Source organism: Macrosteles quadrilineatus, unplaced genomic scaffold, assembly GCF_028750875.1.
Source record: "Macrosteles quadrilineatus isolate MER2022 unplaced genomic scaffold, UCM_ALF_1.0 Scaffold_7__1_contigs__length_78375512, whole genome shotgun sequence".
Lineage (NCBI taxonomy): Eukaryota > Metazoa > Arthropoda > Insecta > Hemiptera > Cicadellidae > Macrosteles > Macrosteles quadrilineatus.
The window spans coordinates 35325434-35343941 of NW_026542600.1; the positions used below are offsets into that span (position 1 = coordinate 35325434).

Genomic DNA, 18508 nt, shown 5'->3' on the forward strand with positions numbered 1-18508 from the left:
TTACTAGAGAAAGAAATCAATGCGGTTATAATGATTTTGCATCATTGTTTCAACACTTCCTCTGAAACATGTAACATAAAAACAAGGAATTGTATTTGGTAAAATAACAGGATTATCACATATACACAGTTTAATTAATGATAAGATTGTAATTAGCTTATATTTACAATTTATTTTTTAACCTTAAAATAAAATTTATTTGGATACGATTTTCCATAAGTTAATCTCTGTTAAGTATAAATTAACTTAATATTAAGGTAACACAAAATAACACAGTAGCTATTCTTAAAGACAAATTTGCATTGCAAATCAATTCACTATGCATTTTTTTTCAAATGCGGTAGATTTCCACACTAGGACAGTATAGTAAAGTGCGCATTAGTTATAAAGGGCGGGAACCGGAGTTTTGCCAACGGGTGTCAGGTAGATGGGGGGGATGCCTTCGGCCACCTCTTGGTGCGGAGATTTGCCAACGGTGGTGGTGGGAGAAAGAGTGTGACGGAGGGAGGGAGAGCGATTGTCAGGGTTGTCTACGCTTAGCAGTTATGCGCTTGTCGCAGTGGGTTAGGTTAGGTTAGGTTAGGTTAGGTTAGGTTAGGTTAGGTTAGGTTAGGTTAGGTTAGGTTAGGTTAGGTTAGGTTAGGTTAGGTTAGGTTAGGTTAGGTTAGGTTAGGTTAAAAATTCAATACATTTCCTTTCACAGTCAGAGGTGCATAACTCCATTACTTTGAATACAGTCAGCATCCTGCCTGGTTTTCCACCCCTAGCGGAAGCCACTCTCACGGTCACGTGTAATCGCTCTCGCTCAACCCACAACCGTTGGCAAAACTCCGCAGTATGTGGAATTCATGGATGGGGACCCTTTCTACCTGATACCCGTTGGCAAAACTCCTACACTCATAAAGGGCATATTCATCCCTTAAGTTTCTTTGGATGGTTAGTTTTAGACACACATTTTTCATTATGAAATTATTTTACATGATTCGTTAGGACATATTTTAGAACCAATACTACCAAAGTCATATTTCAGACCGTAATGGCTTCGAAGTGATGAATAAACAATTAAATGATATTTTACACTTAGCCTAAAACAAGGCAGTAGGAGTGTAGTGTGGCTAAGAATTAACTAGATTTGAAATATTTAAATGTAACTGCATAATTTGTTAACTTTAGAACGTAGTTCTGCATTTCTGTACTACAATAACTAATGAAGCACACAGCAGAACAGAATACTTCGATTAAAAATGAATAGCTAATGATATTTACCAGCTTTAACCTACAAATCCTCATTTATTTTACTTAGTCTAAATTTAACTTCAGTCTTCATTAATATTTTTACTTTTAGTTTTAAATTTGACATCGGAATTTGCTTTTTCAAGCTACAACCATTCTCGATTTTTTTAGCACATACCGTAATAATCTGATCCCAATTGAAAACACACTCACTTGTTAAAGTGGTTTAAGGCTTAGCAAATAAAGGTTTGAATCGGTATATTCAGAGATTCAAAAACATTATCCAAGCAAGTGACCAACAAGGTCATCAGTGTTCAACATGAAAGTTTCAGTTAGGCTTTTGCCGTCTACCAACTTGGTGTATAGAAGGGTTGGTTGTACGATGGACGGTTAGTTCAGGTATTTAGCAAAGTTATGTCCAGCGAGGAGTGTTTCTTCTAGATCATGCTTCAGAACAGTCTGCAGATCGAAGTTCAGCTTCTAGATCCTCTGGGCTTCGCAAGTCAATGGCAAACTTCTTCCCTGACTCTGTCGCTCGCACGCTCTTGCTGTACTCCTGAAGCAAAATATCATACTGAATATTACAAAGATTTATCCGGCTTCACGTAAAGTCTTATCACAAATCACATGAAGGAAAAGTTTCTTGACTTCTTATACATATTCAAAAATACGTTTCAGTATGTATAACATATTTATAACAATAATATACAACAATACAGATTTGTAACCAGATTATTTTAGTTCGTAAAATAAAATACTTTGGAAAGGTTAGGTCACATCAATCTAATACATTTGGGAAATAGGCTGCTTATAGGCCAAATTGTAAACTGAAAATTAACTCAGAGGGATGATAAATTTTTAATCTCTTGTATTACAGTTTGCGCTTAGTTAATAAAAACCGGGCTAAATCAGTGATCAAAATACAAATTTCTAAGGCTCTTGTGACATCTACACTCTTTTCGGTACCAATAGGCACTACTTGAGAGTCAAACCTGAGTGAAAAACATGAAATATTATTATTGTTTTCTATTAAAGCAAATGTTATAAGTTTTAGTTATAGATATTAGTAATTAATAATGAAACTAATATTCTGATTTCCTTAATTAGTTATAAACTTACTTCTAAGGAGTCAGTGATAAATCAATTAATGCATATTTTTATACATAAGCTTAGAAAAGGCAAATTTAATATTACATTACCTTAAATTAAATTTGCGAGCCAAGCCCAAGTGTTGTCAATCATTAACTTGTCAGTAAACTATATAAAAGGCTTTAGTTGACAGTACTCCATGTCTTTATACAAACAGAGGAATGTGGGTTAAGCTCTAACTAATTACTTATAATGCTACACAATAAGCAAATGGTTTCTGGTCTCTTAGTAAACAAAAATGTTGTTTACAAAAATTGCTCAGTAAAATCAGCCGGAACTGGCTAAAATTAACTAAACACTTTAACGGTGGCTTTTTTAAAAAAGTATACGAGATTATTCAATAGGTTTTCAACGATGCTACCACAGAGCCCCAAATTTGTATAGTAACTCGCATTATTTTTCCAATATTAATTAATATAGGAAATGTTTGGAAAAGTTACATTTGAAAACAGATAGAAATTTCTATTGACATTATGTTTTGAAATAAATTATATGAAACAGTGTTGTGATTGAATGTAAGGGTTGTTTTTACTAGCCCTGTATATTTGTTACTAATAGTAAGGTTGAAGTGTTTAACGCGACTTGTCCCTGTAGGTGTAAACGGCACTTGCATAAAATCCCGCACTTTAAGCTCGCACCATTAACACTTATCTTTTGGCCAATTGTGGCGTTATGCAGTATCCTACTATTACAACGAAAAACATTAGTTCAGTATTGCACTTTTTCAAAGATGCTTGATGAGAACAGTGAAACAGTAGCTAAATAGTATAGTTCGCCTTAAGGCATGAAAGCATGCCAAGGTTGCTTGAAGCATGAAGCATTTGAAGCAAGTTCGGTATTTCATGTGAGAACAGGAAACTCCTTCCCGAATGCGTCGCGTATGATACTTCTCATCACACTACCAACGACAAATATATATGGTAGTTATACATAGCATCTGTATCATAAACACTATTTTAACAAAACAGTTTAATAACGTAATAATTTGATTAAATGCACTGAAACGCTTTTAAAACGTTTCTATTTTTATTTTTTATATATGTGTGTGTCTGGCCAAACCTGTCTATTATTTATTGTATAGTTTCTTTGAAGAAGGATATCAAAGAAACTCATTCTTTGCCTTTTTGAAAATAAAAAAATCAATCATCAATAATAATTATTAATTAGTTGAGATGGGGACGTATGTTAACCCAAATATGTGAAAAGGATGAATGTAGAATGTTGTGAAATGATCACACTGATCTACACAAGCTTTGTTACTGACTTACTGACTATGATCAGCTGTTTCATTGGTTAGGATAATTTAATTAAGTGGGTTTTACCCGAGAGCCTGAAGTTCAATTAAAGATGGCGGATTATATGGATTGAAATATAGTTTGAGATTGAACATGCCTCAATTGCACAAGCTCTCAACATTCAACTAATTTGTTTCCAATGATTGTGCGATTTTTGTGCTCTTAACATGTAAGAGCTTGCAATGGATGGGGATATATAAATTTTGAACTATTATTTAGAAGATAAAATCACATGTGAAAAAGACAAATTTACGGATTTGCATAATGACTTTCTAAATACCGTACTTAAAGAAACAATTACGAAGTTTCAGTTCATCCAGTGCATAGTTTGGATCTTTGTGAATATTTTACAATTCTTTTCAAGTCGATAAACACTTTAACAATGCCACGAGGTTATTTTTTGTAGGACCATGTTTACGCGGTAGTCAATGTGGTATCTCTCTTAAAGCCCAATAATCAGGGACAGTTGGGTCCAGTTACGAACCATCAAAAAGCTACTAACGTTTCTTAGGATCGTACCGGCACCCATTGATTGTTAGGTGAGCTCTTTTACCACTAAGCCACCCAGCCAGCCAATATCCCATATATTATAAGTGATCGGTAAATTAACCATACTACCGACTCTATCGGTCCATTTCTATAAACAACGAGTTACTGGGCTACAAAGAGTACAGAAACAGGGCTAGTTACTGTGTTGTGTGGTAAAAAGTAATAAACAATTAAAAAGGCAAAACGAGAACCTGGAAAGCAGTGGCGAGGCAGTAGGTAACTTTCCTAGCGGTTTGGCGACTCTCGCAAACAAACGCATGGCATTGGAAGGGACTTCTGTCCATCTTGTCGTGAACCACAATCATGCTGAAGACACGGGTATACACCAGGTCTTGTACTCCGTAGGACACCGTGTCTACAAACAGAATAAATACGTTAGTAATCATGTGGAAGACACGGGTATACACCAGGTCTTGTACTCTGTAAGATACCGTGTATACAAACAGAAGAACCATGTTAGCAATGATGCAGAAGACACGGGTACAGCAGGTCTTGCACTTCGTATGACACCGTATCTACAAACAGAAGAAACATCTTAGTAATCATGTAGAAGACACGGGAACAGCAGGTCTTCCACTCCGTAAGATACCGTGTATACAAACAGAAGAAACACGTTAGCAATCATGCAGAAGACATGGGTACAGCAGGTCTTGCACTCCGTAAGATACCGTGTGTACAAACAGAAGAAACACGTTAGCAATCATGTAGAAGACACGGGTACAGCAGGTCTTGTACTCCGTAAGATACCGTGTATACAAACAGAAGAAACACGTTAGCAATCATGTAGAAGACACGGGTACAGCAGGTCTTGCACTTCGTATGATACCGTATCTACAAACAGAAGAAACATCTTAGTAATCATGTAGAAGACACGGGAACAGCAGGTCTTGCACTCCGTAAGATACCGTGTATACAAACAGAAGAAACACGTTAGCAATCATGCAGAAGACACGGGTACAGCAGGTCTTGCACTTCGTATGACACCGTATCTACAAACAGAAGAAACATCTTAGTAATCATGTAGAAGACACGGGAACAGCAGGTCTTGCACTCCGTAAGATACCGTGTATACAAACAGAAGAAACACGTTAGCAATCATGTAGAAGACACGGGTACAGCAGGTCTTGCACTCTGCAGGACACCGTGTCTACAAATAGAAGAAACATGTTAGCAATCATGTAGAAGACACGGGTACAGCAGGTCTTGCACTCTGCAGGACACCATGTCTACAAATAGAAGAAACATGTTTGCAATCATGTAGAAGACACGGGTACAGCAAGTCTTGCACTCTGCAGGACACCGTGTCTACAAATAGAAGAAACATGTTAGCAATCATGTAGAAGACACGAGTACAGCAGGTCTTGCACTCTGTAGGACACCGTGTCTACAAATAGAAGAAACATGTTAGCAATCATGCAGAAGACACGAGTACAGCAGGTCTTGCACTCCATATCTACAAACAGAAGAAACACGTTACTAATCATGCAGAAGACACGGGTACAGCAGGTCTTGCACTTCGCAGGACACCGTGTTTACAAACAGAAGAGACATGTTAGCTTCTTCGTGTAGTACCGGTAATCCATTTTCATTTTCGTTCTGATATGCACCGAAACATTTGTACGTACGAATAACCTTATACTAACTGTCTAGAGGTACGAGACTCCACTGCTGGCTGCTGCAGTTTCAAAATTTACGGGATCATCATCTGGCCAAGGGTGAAGATAAATTTATAATTTCAGAAGAATAATAAAAAACCCATCACATTACACTAACCCACTTATCTATATATAAAATAGGCAAGCACGATTTTCTTCGGCAGAACTCGTCCATGGTTACTCAGCCGATTATGTTAGTTTAGGGTTCATTTGAAACATCTCATTCAGTAGATGTCATATTCGGTCTTGCATGTTGAAAAGGTACCCTGGGCTCAGCCCCATTGGCCTTTTAAATTCGTATGTTTACCTTTTTTGTTTACCTAGGATCAAGCTATTTCTTTTAACAGCTGGTTATATTTGTATATGTTTATGTTACTACAAATAATTTTTGTATGACACATGGCTAAGTAAGTTGTTTTATTTTGTTTCACTATTGCGGGCTTTTTTAATACGCACTTCTTTAGTACTCTTCTCTGTGGTTTTTAAAGACAAGCCACAGCGTCATACGACCGGTAATCGTATTTAGCTGGAGCTTCATCTGGACTCCGTGTACTGGTTCCAAAGTTAAAGTGTATCTTCCGAAACCTGTGTTTGGACACGGCCAGCTCTACGTTGCCGCTAGGTTGCTGAGCTACGGTTATTCGTAGAAGACACTTCCGAGCAGGGTTGCTTAAGAAATGATCTCCTAACACTTAAACATTGTTTATGGTGATCTGGTTTGACATAAAAAAACTACTGTTAAAGAATATAAAATGTGTATCTATTACACCAATGAGCGCATGAGTTCGTTCCAGGTTCGTTGTAAAAAAGCTTTGACGTTCACTGAGAATTGGAGGAAATGGAGTATAAATTGAGACTAATGGCTTGGCCATATCGGTCATAGGCAATGCTGTCTTTCAGTATTTTGAAACAACTGCATTTGGAAACTGTACTACGTAGTTAAATAAATTTGCACAATCGTGCAACCCCGGGACGTCCTAGACCTATGGAAACAGAGATTAAATATCCTTGAAGTACCAGTTGTCCTTCGCCTTAGAGGGGTTTCCATCACAAAGTCCATGGTTCTTCAAAATATTGCAGGACTTAGGCTAACATTTTCGTTTACCGTTTGTAGGAACCAAAGTTGTGTTCTTAATTATGTAGACTACTACAACGATTAAAAATGCTTAATAAAAGATTATCTCTATTCCTTTAACTCGGTGGCGTTCTATGACTTTTCTATGTTTCAATAATTCGCAAATTGGTTCTTTCAATGTTTGCTCAAGAAATACAGTACTGCGTAATTTCAGTTTTCTTATTTGGTGAAATATATCAAATTGCCTAAGCCTTCTTGCCTTTTTCCATTATAATACGACCGGAAACCCACATTCAAATAAGTAAATATTTAATTTCAACTAAGTCAGGAAATATGTGTACATGGGCGCGTTTCCTTGAATATTGTAATTTAAAATATTAACAGCAAATAAATTATCCAGTTGATCATAATGTAAACAAATAATACTAACATGGAATTTTAAAAGCCACTGGGGCAGAACCCAGGTGACTTTTTCAAGATGTAAGACCTTAAATGACATCTACTGAATGAGATCCTTCCTTGAGAGCCATAAACTAACATAATCGGCTGAGTAACCACGGAGGAGTTCTGTCGACAAAAAACGTGCTTGCCTATTTTATATAGTATAATAACATTGTTATTACCATTGCATTACAATATGGACACGCTACTAGAGCATATTTTATCCTAAATATGACTGAATGACAAGTGTAGAATGAATCGAAATGTCGTTTGCTGCTTTTTTACAGAATAAGTTTGGCTGTTTCTTTTGCCAGGGATATTTATTTACTAAAAGCCTAATGATCCAGGAAGACTGGGTCGAATTTCGATCCATTAAAAATTTGTCAATTTTTTGGAATTGAACTGGAGACTATCTGATTGTAAGGTGGGAACTCGGTCACCACGCTATGGGCCCTACGCGTCGCCCTACAATTTTCTACCTACCAGTATTCGTTGGTATGGTTTACTCAATTGAAATCCACATGAAAATCCTAAAATTACCAAAGATATGCCAAGAAATTTATATTACGTGTAAATAACTATGAGTAAGCACCTCTTAGCGAGGAACTTTAGTCGAAAATCGCGTCACGATATAATAATTTCTTGACCAAGAAACGCTTGAATGATGATTTGAAAATGGACAAGTAACGAACCGGGCCGCATGGTGAAGCCACGGGAGACCGCTCAACCATTACAGTAATTATAGAGGGAATTGAAGCGAAAGCTGGTCCTGGTCTATATTAAATGACGTTTGGAGACATCTCCACCTTTGTACAGTTATTTCTTAGAAAATGTATAGTCGTCATTTGTCATTGGCCTCTCATTAATTAGGTTTACTCAAAACTGATCTTCTGGCTTCGATAACAAACTGACTCACATTGAAGATTAAATTAAATGTTATTACTTATGATTATGTGTACTCTTCGCACAGTCTATCAGTGAGACATAACACATCAGAGACATCAGCCAATCAGCCTGGATAAGCTGGAAGCTAAAATCCCCATCAGAGGTTCCGGATTGCAAGACATCATGAGGTGCAGGATATGCCTCAGTGTGACTGGAAATCTATCAGACACATTTTTTAGATTTTTCCTGATAACCAGAGGTTTGAATTAGGAAATAAGGCAGGTGAATAGCTGTCATCTAAGACGTTCTTGTGAAACATTTTCAATATTATAAAATTCTGACATTTACGGGATTGTATATTATAGAATAATTAATAATCAGGTTACATACATTCAATTAGAAATAAGCTACGAATACATTTCAACCTCAGGTATGAAACTCGCAATGGAAATATGTTTACACTCCCTAGACACCATTTGACCATATACAAGTGCCCATTGTATTCTGGGCGGAGTTTGTACAATATGCTTCTTACATGCTACAAGTCATTGAGCCGAATAAAATTTAAATAAATAATAAATAATTCACTCATTAACAAGGCTTTTTAGTAATTAGATAAGCCACTTTAACACAACTTTCATTTAGAAGATTTTTTTCTGCTTGATTTAAAGTGTTCATTTTTCAGCTTGGTTTCATGTGTGTTATGATAAATGTTTTATGTACCATTTTTACAATGCAACAATTCTCAACGTTATTACATGTATTGAATGTGCTGTGCAATAAATAAATCATGTCTATGTCTTTAAGGGGTAGCTGTGACAGCAATCCGCTTTATAAAAGTATATACGATATTTTGACGACAAAGAGAACATAATTAGGGGTTTTAGATGTAAAGGTTTTGCACAGTGGTTTTATAGGTAACGGGTGTTAAAAAAGAATGGGGCCAAACTAATCAAGTGTATTTTGTGTTGATCTCGATTGGAACTGGAAACTGTGGAGAGAGTTTTGTTTTATTTTTTTATGTTTTCCCCTCGGCTACCTAAAGAGTTTAATGGACTTGTTTATAAAATTTCTACCACAACACACTAAATACGTTTTCTGTGTCAGAGTCCGTTTGCTGATGTTTAACGAAAGTAAAAAAAAATAAGCTTCTTCTTGTAATACGTTGTTAAAGCATTTTCTTTGGATATTCACAAACTTGCAGCCATTTCCATTGTTGGTATTACCAGATTTCAACCAAGGCAAATATAACAAATAGTTATGTAATTTGATTTTGACCTGAGTTATTCTGTAAACCAACTGTTTTAAACGGTGTTTATAAAAAAATAGATCAAACACCTGGTCTGTAAATGTAACGCCTAGATGGGAAGCTGCACCTACCTATAGGGTGATGGCGGGTTGCACCCCCAGCTGACAACGTACAGCCTGTGGTTGATATCGTTAGTTTCATGACTGGCAGCACAGCTCCAGGTTGCTTTGCCAGGGCCACTAGTCTGTCGACTGGAGCCCTTGTGTTCTTGATGCCCCAGAGCCCCCTGGACTCCGCGTGACCGAGGTACTTGACTGTGAAGGTCTGAGGTAGTTCCTCAGGTACCAGTAGACTCACGTCTTGGGGCTGCGACTCTCCAGCCATGATACCTCTACAAAACAGATCAACTAAAGGCTATGGACAACAGGTTCTTGGGAGACATTGCACAGTGAACAGAAATGGAGTTTAGTTACTGACAACCAAAGCGTATTACTCCGTCCCTTACAATTCTACTGATATAAAAGTGAGTTAAATTTTACTGCAAAATGAAGAGTAAATAAGTAAAGAATTGTTTTGAAATATGTGCCTCATTCGTTAAGCCTACAAGAAAACTGGCCCAATAAATAAAATGTTTTGCAATCCAATTCTGTTTTTGTGGGTGTTAAAAATATTTGTTGACAACATTATTAAATACTATGGTTTGCACTATGGAATATTTTTACTTTTTAAAGATAATTACGTTATGGCAATTTACATAAATTGTTACTACGAAGATTTCAAATATGAACTACAATTTTTCAAAAGGAATTGTATACAATATTGGAAATATTTCTGAGGCTAATACGATATACGTAAAATACTCATTTCAGTACTCACATTTAGAAACATTCTCGTAAAAAATTAATTTCCAAAGATCAATAAAAAAATAAAATATGAAATAAAAGTACTAGAATCGTATGGATATCTTTTCTAGTCTTGCTTTTTGATCTACGAATACGACTTTGAAACCCATGTGGATGGGCGAATGCAATTTTAAAAGGCTGCCAACATCTAAAACGAAAAATATTATGATTCCTATACTGTTAATATACTCGTACAAAATAACACTGTTAGGCTGTGCAAAATTAAATATACAGCCTACAGCAATATTCTAAGAAGGATGCATTTATGAGATTCTAGCAGTAATTGAAAAAAGTTTTCTTGGACACGTACAAGGATACTTGAGAGTTCTCTATTCTACTACTGCAACGGTGTTGTGTTTCCTACAAACTAATTTTAAACATTTTGTCATGTCAAGCTGACTACGAGTATTGTATTGAAAAACAAAACAGTAAAGGTCAGTTTATGAGCATAGGGCCTATTTAACACAACATATTGTATGATACTTCATCTACGGTAGTGAACATACTTAGTTAGTACTAAGGATTCCAGAGGAAACTTTTCAAAAGAGTACTTTTACTTTGGTAATATATACAAATATTTATATTCTAGACCAAGATTTATAACATGTTAACATTAATTTGATATATTCATCTCACAAACTAAAACGCAAAAAACTAACTAAACCAACTAAAATACGTTTAAAATGAGACATTATGTGCACATAACATCAGGTAGACATGTGAGTCATTGAAACCTAGAGCAAAAAATATATTATCTTTTATTATGTTATTGGCTGATATATCGTCGGCACATTGTTGTTATATTTTCTTAAAAAATAATAAATAATATCCCAGTTGTAGTGTAACATTTGTGAATATCAAATAATGTCCAAGATGTTGTGTGTGAAGGCTTTTATATTATACGATGCTTACTTGTTATTTGTGAAAAATACTGGAAAATAATATCAAGCTATTAAAAAAAGTTCTAGTACAAATGAATCATGGACTACTTAAGAATTCATAACATGAGTCATTGAAATGCCCATACATACCTAAACGCGAATCAATCACAACTTCAATATTTTAAAGGGTGACGCCATTGATATGTCATGGTTCATTGATATCTCAATTACATATCACTTAAGTTTAGCGAGAAGATAAAAAATTAGGACGACATCTAAAAGTTAAAGTCAAATAGTCTAAATTCACTCGTATTACCGAGGTCGCTTTGGTACTATTGGACCATAAATGCTCTTGGTATTTTGAATGGACATCAACTAATTTATACACTACTTTCACTTAAACTTAGTTTTGGATAGTTTCATACTTCACTCTCAACATAAAATATCTTTTGTTGAACTTCAACTCACAACGATGTATTTTAGCAATACAAATGGGGCGTTATGGAAAATACATATCCCTTAAGAATGCTTTTTTAAGACTCTTTGGCAAAAGTTTCAATACTTATAAAAATAGTTTGGTCTCTTATATGTAGAATACACTAGTGTAAGATTTCTTTATTGCGGAAACTCTGCTGAGAACTCGTTAAATCTAGTTTTAGGCTCACTATCGTCGGTAAAGAGGAGTATGATAATTATTTTAAAGTATGAAGATGATTATTAAACGTCAATTTAGTAGAAACACATATAACACATATAAATGCGGAGAAATCCTAAAACTGTAATATTTTAAACTGATTTCTCAAAATTTAGTCTAATTGCATATAATTTTACCTCAATTGTTGAAACAGAAATGATCGATTGGTTGTACAATAAATCATTTATTTTTCTATCCAGTTGTTGTTCAACTTAAGAATAATGTGATCAATTACAGTAAACAACAATACTATGTACCGTGTACATTCCAGCTACGGATAACTATGAGAACGACAGAAGTGCTGAGGAAGGCACGAGTACTACTGGGAAAGGCGGCGTTATCGTAGTAACACTGAGATTCTCGCATGCTATTGTGTAATGGAATAGTCAGACATTAGACTAACACGTACAACTACTTATATTCTCTATAGTCTAGCTAGAGTATGCATGTTTAATTTATTTTTCAATAAAACAACTGAAAAAATGTAATTTATTTTTTCATCTCACTACAGCAAAAATGGTTGTTTTCAATACATGCGTTGCGAAATTTATGATTTTTTCTCTCCGTAGGACAAAAAGAAATCAGCTGGAGCTGATGACTTAAAGATATTTTTGTAGATTTAAAATTCATCCGCTGAATTTTCCAAAGACCCATTGTTAAAAACTATCGTGATGTTACCAGTATAATTTTATGCAATATATTACAATAAAAATATACCTACATATATTTTACTACTTTAATGTAAATGAATTGTAAGTTAATGGGAATTTATTATTGATTAAAATATACCATTAAACGACACTGTTTTTTATTTTATGGTTTATTACTAGTATTTAGTTGTGAAAACAAGACTAAGTAACAAAAAGATTTTTCGGGTACACGATTATTTCCCTACAGTATATTTCCAATGTGGGTTTCAATTAAGTCAATTGATTGAAGTTATAATGACAATTAATTTATTGATTTCCTTCTTCGTCGATTGATCAAGCTAGTTTGAAGCTTAGACTAAGGAATAATTATTGAAAAATCAAAGAAAATTGAGTGAGAGTTAATGTCTATGTCTTCATGTGGTAAAATAAATAAAATAGACATTCTGCAATACTGTGCTATAAAACAACTTACACCACTCTGCTAAACCCCATCCTTAGTGAAGAGTGTACTAAAGGATAAGAATGAGCATAATACTATTGTTGTGGTTAATTTGTAAATCTTGCTCATATACTACTTAAATTTTAGGGTACCGTATACATTTAGTTTCTTAGATTTATATTATTCTATAATGAATGATCAACCATAAGTAGGTGCTTAATTGTTTCATATGGAATTGAAAATAATGTTGAAAATTGGTCATCGTCTTTATATCGTTGGAATAACATTTTTCAGTCATCAGAAGAAGTCTGCTTTTACTTGAATATTATTTGTATGGTAACATTTATAGCATTTTGCCTACTACTTATATCTGTTTGAAAGATTGATTTATATACTATTGCATTGGTAAGTTACATTAGTGTATAAGTTATATTGAATCATGAAACGCTAAATAAAACAAATTATTTTCATCAATTGTAATTAAGGTAAGAATTATTTTTGTGATAGATTATGAATATAAATTTTAGGAATATAGCATGTTAATGTTTTATAGCAGCTAAAACGATGCTTAATTCCATCCTGCTAAGGTCATGTTGTTATAAATAAAAGGACTCTGAAAATTCCATGGGTTAGTGAGTACACGGACATAACGTATTTACACTGTAAGGCGGCTTAATTAGTATGGTATTGTTCGCTGATGTTTAAGTAAGTTGCAACTATTTTTAGACTGTATTTGGAAATGCATCTGTGCGTATGTATATTGATGAAATACAATTTTGTTGTTGGGATCAATAGTTGAATATTTTAACTTACTTATCTTTATTCAAAAAGATCTTAAATCAATTACGAAATGTGTGCTGACATAACTAAATAAGGACTAAGTATATTCAAGTAGTTAAGTATACAGTACAGCATATTATCTCTGTTAGCACCACACAGAGAGTTAAGGGGACTTACCTCTCACTGATCACTGTTTCCACCGGACGAATATTTATTTCAACGACAAAGTTGTTTTTGGAAGCTCAAATTTAAATGTTTTACACGTTAAACACGTTTCGCAGAAGATAGTGAAAGTAAAAACAGATTTTTCCGTAATGATAGTTGAAAACTATGAAACATAATATACAATGTTTGAGTTTGATGTTTTGAGCTATGTTTGAAGTTCTAAGTAGGCCGACTGCATTTCATATATACTATTAATCTATGGTAGTACCGTACTGTACTTATATTCGCACGTCATAAAAGTGAACGTGGCAATACCAATGACCATGTTACCAAGCAAACTATGGGGTTTGTCATAAGGTCTTTGTCGTAAATTACTCTATACTTGCCAGTTGCATGAAATATTCACCTAACAGTGATACAGCTTTAAGCAAATAAAAATGTCTCACCCAGCACAATCCCAGCAAAAGAAGCACTCAGAACGTAATCATTATAACTCGTCCACTAAACTAAACACCACCCCGGGTTCACGGTCCAAGTCTGCGTGTACACTGAGAATGACGTATGTTGTATCCCTCTTGCGGATTGCACCTCTAGCTCCCCTACCCCCGCCAGACCATATGGTGAGCACCTGTATCTGACACTACCGTTTCCGCTTCAAACCGGAAGCTCTTCCGCTTTTCTGTTTCATTTCTATGGGACGGAACTACACACGAGTTGTTGGTGTTAAACGGCTATCGTGGTCAGATCGTGAAGGCCGTTGTACCATTCGCGCAGACCCCTATCGCAGCATCCACCGTACTCGGGACTCACATATACAATTTTTAGCGGCGGGCTAGGCGCACACTGATCCAGCATTTCAGCTGAAGCAAAATGTTGCACAACGATTTGCTTGAAGCATTTTGTTTCTTTGCTTCTCCAGTGTGCGGGAGGTTCAAGCAAGATTCAGCATTTGAATTCAAACAAAAGAAAGTCAAATTATCTGTACTGGTCCTCTACAGTATTGTTTTAACATTTGTGACGAGGAAGTCAACGTAGCTATTAATTGCTGTATGTCAGTTTTTGCAAATGCTGGAATAGGATTAAAGAAAAAATTAGGGTTACCCAATCAATCAGATGAGATACATTTAAAGCTTTCGTCTCAGAAATTAAATCAGATCCAGGAAAATTTTACAATTATTGACGAATAATTGCTACACTATTTTATTGGGAGGGTTTTGAATACCGTTAGTGATATCGTGAGAAATTATTATTAGATAATGGACTGAGTAACAATAGTTATTTCTTAATTATTTACTACTTTGCATGATAATACTTTGTATGACTATCAAAGTGGTAGTAGCGAAATTAAACAACAATATTGTTCAAAGGAAATTCAAATTATAATTGTTAAGCTTTAATGAAACTTCAAAATACATTTTTAAAAGAATAGTTATTTCCAAACAACAAAAGGTTATAAGAATTTTGAAAGCAACTAAGCCTTTAAGTTAGAAGGGATTTTTCGCATGCGCTTTTGCCTCGCAACACTTGCTTCAGGTGAAATGCTGCATCAGTATGCTGCCGGCCCATGCAAGCACAGCACAAAATATGTCGTCTACGCCACCCTAGCCAGGTTAGTAGCTTCCATGGCTAGTAGCCATACCCTCCTCATAACCTTCCTTCCACCTCAACATGAAGGTCATTGATCTCCTTGTATACAGAATTCATCAAACCGCCCAAGCCTTCTACACAAACCAACCAAACTCACAACGATCCGATCTGTCTACTGCCTGAGTGGCAGAGAGATTAAAGTGCTGACCAAATCTTGAAGTCGCTGGTCCGATTCCAGGCGTGATTGATTCTGGACCCAGATGGCATGTATCATTCATTGGCTCATCGATTATTGATTCTATTGGACTAAAAGGTCTACTGTATTCTGTGCTAGCTGGTCATCATCCAATGTTGTGTCGTGATCCAGACACGTCACGAGCGAAAGTAATAATATCAAGAATTATATGCGTAATAAACAATACAAATGTAAAATTCAGCATTACCAGTTGACGCCTCACGTTATCTGGGAATTCGTGTAATCGAGGCCCAAACGCTCGGAAGTTTAAAAGTGGATTTTAAGTTTATATATCGGCTTAAGCATTCCACATTTTTTTAAATAGAAGTGTACTAAAAATGGTAACAGGAGATAAAAAATGTGTACGAATATTATTTATCTTACAAAGGATATAGTAAGTTACTATGCAGTGTGAGAAAAACTTTGCCATTCGATACAAATAAAAATATTAGTACAATATTAATGATAGAATTCAACTTTCTTTTTACTTTTTGTATTCAGAGAATACTAGCAATGGCCACCTAACTAAACTCGCCTAATGCTTATGTTAAAAAAGGTCACAGAAAATAAATTAAAAATTGAGATGTCCGTTGGAATAGGTCAATAAGTTTATTTTTGGTTTTTGATGTCATAACATATGTGTATATACCTTTAGTTTTGGCAATATTTAAGTGTTTATCCTACAAAACCAATGAGGTCACATCTCGCATGAACTGACCGACAGTATATATTTTAAATAAATCAAATAAGTAGGCAACTTACATGTTGTATCTGTTGTAATTGCAGTCGACTGTTGGAAAACTAGCAGAAATGAACAAACGTGCGATCCGGTACCAAGTCAGGTAAGCTCTAAGCTTATCATTATAGTAAAAGACACGTAGCTGCGATTTCAGAATAGGTACTTGAGAACGTTTATCAGGACGGCGAAATTGCCTGATAACAGATGTTGTGACACATTTCGTTCTTATCACTGGAGTTCCCATTGTCCTAAACCATTTGATATCGTTAACCTAAATTGAATCAATGTTAAAATTACCCACGCCACATTAAACCTGCAGACTAAGCATATTTCTATTTGTTTGATTGGATTTTTACTGAACTATCTCCATAAACAAGGTATATTTAACCCCCTTTAAATAACATTTGATTTAATGAGTTTGACAGCGTTTGCTAATGCAGGGTGGGTAAAAAATGTTTTGTTGTTTATTTTTACCAAAAGTTAATATTATAGGATTAAATAAATAAATTTGCCAAATTTAAACAACACATAATAATAAACAAGTAAACTACAACAGTTTATTCCCCGTAAGAATAACATGTGAATCAAAATGTACAGTTTTAGCAAATTTCCCTTATAGGGAATAAGCTATTTCGGATTCTCTCCCTTACCTTTAATCGTATAACAACACTTCAATACAAAATAATTGGCCTCAAAATGATAAAAAAGTATATCGGCCCCAGGTTCATGTCTTACCGTGCCACTTACGGTAATAGCTACTTCCCCGTAGATTTCACTAATAGGCTATTCTAAGTTCAATTTGATCCTGTTTGGTTGAAATAATAGAAATGAACAAAGATTTAAACTAATTTTTCTCTTGTTTTGAGCTACTTATAGCAAATAACAGTAATGGAAACTACTACAGTATTGGTAAAGTACTATGTTAAGTGTGTAGTAATATGTAGGTATTAGACTTGTTAGTAGTACCTTACCTCCTTGCATATTGAGGTTAACAAATGTAACTTATTTAAACAGTTTTTTGACGCCAATGTGATTTTCATTCGCTTAAGCTTAGGTACACAGATAATCTTATCTTCCAAAACAAATATAACGTTCAGCTCCACAATACATGGTTTAACGTTTCCATCCGTACAATGTCGTCATTGTTTCGTTGCTAACACCTCAAGTTTAAGATTATTACATATGAAACAAATGCTTGCATAAATAAAGCCATAAGAAAATATAAATCGATCTCATGTTTATCATATGTAGATACCTAAATTCGTAGATTAATTCTACTTTGTTGTATTCTACTATGGTATCGATCAATAAGAAAATAATAAAACTGGTTGGTGGCTTTAGTTACGCAAACTACTTTACAGTACTTGAGATTTTTTTATTAATTCTTTCCATCAAACAATGTCAAAATGTTAAAATTAAAGATTATAAGAAAAATAGATTACTGTTTTTTTGAACAAGTCTAACGTAAATGTTATTTTTATCCCCTGAGGAAATTGACGGAGCAGTTTTTGTAGCCTTAAGCGAGTAAGCATAAATACTAACAAACCTTACTCATAGTCATGTACAGCATAGCATTATGAACATTTCCCATCACTGATTGAACACTTCCAAGTTTAGGGTTATTATGAACATTTCCATATTACTGCGCACTTCCGTGTCTCGCAGGATTATTTGTAGCATACATTTGTCATTACTGATTGGTGGTTAGACACTTTCGAGTAATTTAAATTACACGTCATCACTGGTTCTACACTTCCAAGTCAGAGATTGTTTTTAAAATTTTTAATCGGTGATTGGACTTCCAACTGTTTTAATGGATGTGTTAACATTTCCATTACTGATTAGACACTGCAAGACACAAAGTATTATGAAGGGTATTTTTTTAATTATAGCATTACATTTCCT

At 34.8% G+C, this 18508-nt stretch overlaps 1 protein-coding gene across 2 annotated transcripts; it reads right to left on the reverse strand.

The window, feature by feature from the left end:
* Positions 1-134: 134 nt before the first annotated feature.
* On the reverse strand, positions 135-16748 carry LOC128998239 (uncharacterized). Of its 2 annotated transcripts, none has more exons than XM_054424286.1 (4): positions 16627-16748; positions 9663-9922; positions 4418-4581; positions 135-1789 (listed from the first exon to the last, which is right to left on the reverse strand). In XM_054424286.1, the coding sequence occupies exons 2-4, from the start codon at positions 9913-9915 to the stop codon at positions 1676-1678; spliced, it is 531 nt and encodes a 176-aa protein (XP_054280261.1). In that variant the 5' UTR covers positions 9916-9922; positions 16627-16748; the 3' UTR covers positions 135-1675. The 2 variants fall into 2 exon arrangements, with proteins under 2 accessions (XP_054280261.1, XP_054280262.1); XM_054424287.1 differs by lacking the exon at positions 16627-16748 and adding an exon at positions 14489-14608.
* Positions 16749-18508: the final 1760 nt, after the last annotated feature.